Source organism: Orbicella franksi, chromosome 2 (genome assembly GCF_964199315.1).
Source record: "Orbicella franksi chromosome 2, jaOrbFran1.1, whole genome shotgun sequence".
Classification (NCBI taxonomy): Eukaryota; Metazoa; Cnidaria; class Anthozoa; order Scleractinia; family Merulinidae; genus Orbicella; species Orbicella franksi.
In genome coordinates, this window is record NC_138146.1 from 15937012 (window position 1) to 15943326 (window position 6315).

Below are 6315 nucleotides of genomic sequence, written 5' to 3' on the forward strand. Positions count from 1 at the left end.
TGGCCGAAGAAGAGTTGAAAGAAGCGAAGAAAACCCGGAGGAACGCAAAGGCAGCCCTCACAAGATGTGGTAACTGGTTAACTAGCGTAATTGAAGTTAAAAGACCAGGATCAGAGGTAAGAGAAGCCTTAGATAAAGTCGAGAAAGCGTACAATGACCTAGTAGTCAAGCATGAAGGCTACACGAAACTCATAGATAATGATGCGAAGTTTGAAGAAGCTGAAATTTGGATGGAAGAATGTCAGGGTTCCTTCATGAACTATGTTATGCGAGCTAAGATGTATTTGAAAGTTTAGTTAGCCAAGAGCAACAAACGTTGGAAAATGGTACAAATACTGAGAAAACTGCGAGTAATGAACCAAACACCAGCGGAATTTCAAGTATGCAATCTGGAACGGATGTGGTTTCCGGTCCCACCTTTAATGATAATGAACAGATCCCTACTGTTAATGCTAGACAGGAAAACTCACAACCACCCCTAAGTAATGGTAATAATAGTTTGAATGGAAATGTACAAGTTCCAGATCTCGTTAATGATCCCAGTACTTCAAATAACGCCTGCGGTTTTAAGATGGAAAAGCCAAAATTGCCAAAGTTCGCTGGAGACGTGAGAGAGTATGCGATTTTTAAAGCAGATTTCAAACACGCAATTGAAGCCCTGTACACCAAACGAGATTCAATCACGTTTTTACTTACATGTCTCCACGGAAAGCCCCTGGACTTAATTAAAGGGATTGGCACAGATTATGACGCCGCTTGGGAATATTTGGATTCCATTTACGGCGATCCGCGATTCGTCTCGGACACCATAACACAAGATATCGTTAAGTTCCGCGCGCTGCAAGACGGAGAAGATGCTAGATTTTGTGATCTAGCACACTTAGTTAGGCGGTGTTTTAACACTCTAAAGGAGGTGGGCGTTCCCTGCGAAATGGATAACAGCCACATGTTGTCCATTATTGAACAAAAAATGTGCGCTGACGATCGGAAAGTGTGGTCTAGAGAACTGGAACGAGACGGAAAGAAGGCGACATTACAAGGACTCATAGACTGGATGACAGTGGAGATGAAGTCACGCATGCATGCAACAGCGCCATTGAGAACCGGTTCAAGCACCCGTTCAGTTAATCATTTCTTGAAAGATGACAGCAGTAAAGGTAACGCAACATGGCACAAACGTTGGATGTGTCGAAACTCAGTCCATTGGCCAGACCAATGTCAGAAGTTCGCTGCTCTCAGTGTCGACGAGCGACTCAAGATAGCCAAAGAGAATCACGTGTGCTTCGGGTGCCTGAAAAGGGCCGGAAGAGAACACAGAATGGAAAATTGCACTCGAAGACAGCGTTGCACAAAACAGGAAAACGGAAAACAATGCGAACATTATCACCATCCACTCCTACACAAAAGCAACGCGATCAGATTAGGAGTAGCGGCTGTCGCGGCCGGTAAGGGGGCTCTTCTTCCAGTTATGTCAGCAATCATTCACGGTCAGAACGGAATCCACAAGAAAGGAAATATCCTCCTCGATACTGGCGCTCAAGTAAGCCTTATCCGGTCCGACATTGCGGAGTTACTCGGACTCAAAGGAAGGGACACCTCTGTGACCATAGCAAAAGTTGGTGGAGAAGAGGAAACCATAAGAAAGAAGGAATACCGAGTACCTGTCAGTTCTGGAGATGATCACAAGAAGTATTCGATAACTGCCATTGGAATCCCAAACATCAGTGATGACGTTGCCCCAGCTCCAATTACACAGATAACCGAACTCCTAGGACTGTCAAGCGAGAAGATCAGACGTGGAAGGGGACCGATTGATATCCTCATAGGCATTGACCATGCTAACATGCATACAGGCCAAACCAGACAAGCAGGAGAGCTTGTAGCAAGACAAACCCCACTGGGATGGGTGGTGTTCGGAGGCTCATCAGGAAACGTTCAACCAGCGAGTCGCATACTGTTTGTCAAGTACGCTACACCCGTAGACCTATCTGATTTCTGGAAAACAGAGTCCATGAGGGTCGAGGTAAGGCCATGCGTCTGTGAAGCCGACAAGTTAAGCCAAGTGGAAAGAGAAGAAGCCGAAGTCATAAGCAAATCTTGCCAGAAAATTGGACAGCAGTGGATGATCCCATATCCTTGGAAGAGGGATCCGAATCTTCTTCCTGATAACAGATCGTTAGCGCTGAAACGGCTAGAAGGAACAGAACGTCGCCTAAAGTCGAACCCGGATCAAGCCAAGGCATATGACGAGCAGATGACCGAAATGGTGAATATAAATTTCTGCAGGAAGTTATCAGAAGACGAGGTGAAGAATTACAAGGGCCCTGTACACTACATACCGCACCACGCAGTAGTCAGACCAGAAAAGAAAAGCACGTCCGTTCGTATTGTTTTTAATTCGTCCTCCGTGTTCCAAGGTCATAAATTGAATGACTATTGGATGAAGGGTCCAGACCTGCTGAACAACCTATTTGGTGTGGTCCTGTGTTTTAGAGAAAGAGAAGTCGCTCTGGTAGGAGATATATCGAAGATGTACCATCGCATCTTAATACCCGAACCAGATCAACAGGTTCATCGTTTCTTATGGAGAAACCTCGAAACCTCCCGCGAACCAGACGTGTATGTCAAAACTGTACTCACCTTTGGTGATAAACCGGCTCCAGCAATGGCACAGACAGCACTGAGGAAAACTGCAGAAGAAAGCTAGATTACCCACCCTAAGGCAGCCGAAGTCATAACGAAAAACGCTTATATGGATGATATTTGCGATTCTGTTGACACAGTAATGGAAGCAAAACAACAAACTGAGGATATAGACACTGTTTTAGAGAAAGGTGGTTTCAGAGTCAAAGGTTGGATCTCCAACAAGCCCTTAAGAAGTCCGAGTCAGAATGAGAAGATGGATACGGCAACGATGTTTCAAGGATCAGTTGAAGAGAATGTTCTGGGCATTACATGGAACAATCAGTCAGACACGTTATCGTTCAAGGTGAACTTTGAACTAATAAACCAAATAACAGAAGCTGAACAGCGACAGCCCGAAGTTAAGTTAACGAAGAGATTGTTACTAAGTCAAGTCGCGCGGATCTACGATCCTGTTGGATTCGCCGCCGCGTTCCTTATAAGAGCCAAGATTGGGATGCAAGTTCTTTGGCAAACTGGAGTTGACTGGGACGAGGAACCCCCGCCCGCAATCCGTTACAAGTGGATCGAACTGTTCAAAGAGATGAAGGAACTTAACAAGATAACCTTTCAGAGAAGTTTGTGCTGTGCAAATGCAACCGAACCGCCAATGCTGTGCGTATTCTCAGACGCGTCACAAGATGCTTTTGGAGCTTGTGCCTACATCCGCCAGAAAACAAACAGTAACAAGTACCAGGTCAGATTGATTGCAGCGAAGTCACGAGTCGCACCCTTGAAGCAGTTAAGCGTACCGCGATTGGAGCTACAGGCCGCAGTCCTCGCTTCCCGTCTAGCCAAGGCTATAGAGCAGGAGTCCAGGCTAAAATTCAAATCTGTAGCTTTTCACTGATAGTTCGATAACGCTTGCTTGGCTACAAAGCCCTTCACGTAGCTTCGAAGTTCGCGCGCAACTCGTTGAGCACCGCGCTCTGAACTGAAACTTAAGATTGCAACTCAACTGTTAGTGTCTTTCATAAAAGAACGTCTGTGGAATTTAGCATTGCTGAACTAGTTGATTTGTCCGAAGCAGCTGCAAAGGGTTGGACAGCTAGGTGAGTGCATGTTTTGTTTTTTAGCGATGAAATGTTTGTACGCAAGCTTTACACCTTACATGTTTATAGTCAAAAGAAGACCAAAATTTCTGCCGGGTGTATTATGCTTCTTTGATGTGACCAGTAGAGTTTCCAGCCAAAATGCGGGGATCTTCGCTCAGTCGAAAACTCCAGCATGTAAGAATACTTGAAATTTTGCGGCGGGAAATCAAAATACCGGCAGACCATAATTGTAGGATAAATGAACGATTTTTGAATTTTTTGCAAAACTGCTGGCCGTACATGACTGAAGTTTATAAGTCAAAGTGGTCGAAAATACAATCCATACGCGGTTAGCATCTGAGTTTCAGAATATGAAATTTGACTGTCGTGCGCGGAACTCGGAAAGACCGATGAAAGATGCTGCCGAGGTTGACAATTTTAGGGCGGCGTTGACTCTGGGAATGACCGATCAAACCCGGCCGTCGTAATGAACTCATTGGCATATGCAGAATTGACGTTCTTCGTCTTACAATTACTGACATTACTGGTACGGCTCGGAATAAGTTATTAAAAATACCTTGGGGCTTAATCCACTGTGCGTTTTAATTGCCTCGAACTCGGAGTTAACTGAATCTAGAAAAGCGTTAAAGGATCAATCTGCTGCACTGGATTTGACAGCTCATAAGGACGAGATAAAATTTTTAATTCAGTAACGTAAAGTACAAAGGCTGGTATTATTGTAAACTTCGGCAAAATTTTCAGGAACCAAGTTTGCTGGTCCTGCGAGCTGGATATTCAGATTCAGACTCGTAACGGAGAGAACATCATCAGTCTCTTGCAAAGCGGACTGGAATTTTGTCTGATAGCTGCCAAAAGTGCACGGTTTATTTTTCCATGGGCTTTGTGCATGTGCCGAATTGAAAATAGCTATAGTTAACTTAGAGTCTCTTTCTAGCCAACACCATGCTAGCAAACGGAAAGACATATTACGTTTTGACGGATGAAATTATACCGAAGGACAGACCGGACGCAAAGCTGAGTTCTGCCACCAAATGTCTTAAAACTTCCCGTTTCCAGATTAAAAAAAGATATGAAATATTAATTTCCCGTTTTCTTATCTGTCTCAACTCCTTATTGCGTTACCAAAATAAACTACCTAGTCGTTCACAACCGACAGAGGCCAGTGACGGTGATGGAGACATATTGGTAATAGTTTGGTGTGGCTATCAGGATGTCTCAAAATTGAGTAATTGAACTCGGAGAATTATGTGCGAACTAACGCGTTGAAAGAGGATATGTATAAAATTTTAATAGCGCCAAGGCGTATGAAATTGAAAATTGTTTATTCGTGTGTGAATTCTTTTGTTTTAGTACCCTAGGCCTCGGCGCCATGTCGTCCGTGTTTGTCAGTTTACCTTAAGGGGGGTCCTTCTTAACTACCAATCGGTCATGAATTTATTGTTAAGGAAATCGACGGTTTCTAACCGTCATATTTTGAAACCTAGACCTCCTAAGGATAAGCTTTTTGCACTAATTTGCTCCGTTGAAGAGTCCCGCAAAAGTTTCAAATCAAGGCCAAATTTGAGCAGTCACGGGTTCTGTTTCAGTTTCATACGCCATAGAGCTGTTAGAATTTTATATATATCCTCTTTCAATGCGTTTGTCGGTTGTTTCGAATCTTAATTTGCACATAATTCTCCGAGTTCCACACGGTACCCAATTTTGAGACATCCTGATATCCACACCAAACTAATTCGAACTATTAATCTCTCTCACTGTCACTGGCTTCTGTCAGTCGTGAACGGCTCGACAGGTTAATTTTGTACCAGTAACGCAATAAGGAGCAGAGTCCGATGATATGACGCAAATTGATAATTCAAATTTTTCTATCTACATGCTTAATTCTACGTGTAGGTTTTATGAAACTTGCATTATCATAACGTATTACTGCGCTTTTCAATAACATACGGACTCTAAGATTCAAAGCTCAACCGACAAATGCGTTTTCGCTACCGTCTATCAAATCAGTGTTCGGCGACTCCTCCCAACTTCCGAATACTGCCGAACATTGTTTCGTTGTCTGAACTATGCTCAACGATTTGATTACCGCGCTCGGCAGTAGTCGAAAGCTGAGAGGAGCCGCTGAACATTTGATTAATAATAATAATAATAATAATAATAATAATAATAATAATAATTGTCGCGGCTAATCGCCGTCGCAAAGTACAGCAACGACGCAGCTCAACAAGGTCGAACCGAAAGCATACATTGGCGCCTCTGGCAGCCGCTATACGGTCCATGTGTGACCTTGGAGCACAGCTTACAGCCAGCTGGAATCAGCTGTATGTTGGTTTTTGTTGAGAGGGGAAAACCGGAGAACCCAGAGAAAAACCCTCGGAGCAGAGAAGAGAACCAACACAAAGTCAACCCACTTATGGCGTCGGGTCCGGGAATCGAACCCGGGCCACATTGGTCGGAGGCGAGTGCTCTCACCACTGCGCCATCCCTGCTTCCCTCGGTTGAGGTTGAGCTTTGAATTTTCGAGTCTGCATGTTATTGAAAGGCGCCGTAACCGGTAGACTTTCTACAGTAGCTTTCC

At 44.2% G+C, this 6315-nt stretch overlaps 2 protein-coding genes across 2 annotated transcripts; both read left to right on the forward strand.

Moving 5' to 3' along the window:
* Positions 1 to 272: 272 nt before the first annotated feature.
* Positions 273 to 2707, forward strand: LOC145478242 (uncharacterized). The gene has a single exon (XM_081456185.1). The coding sequence runs from the start codon at positions 383 to 385 to the stop codon at positions 2705 to 2707; it is 2325 nt and encodes a 774-aa protein (XP_081312311.1). The 5' UTR covers positions 273 to 382.
* A 45-nt stretch (positions 2708 to 2752) lies between these two features.
* On the forward strand, positions 2753 to 3532 carry LOC145471041 (uncharacterized). Its single transcript, XM_081454795.1, has one exon. The coding sequence runs from the start codon at positions 2753 to 2755 to the stop codon at positions 3530 to 3532; it is 780 nt and encodes a 259-aa protein (XP_081310921.1).
* Positions 3533 to 6315: the final 2783 nt, after the last annotated feature.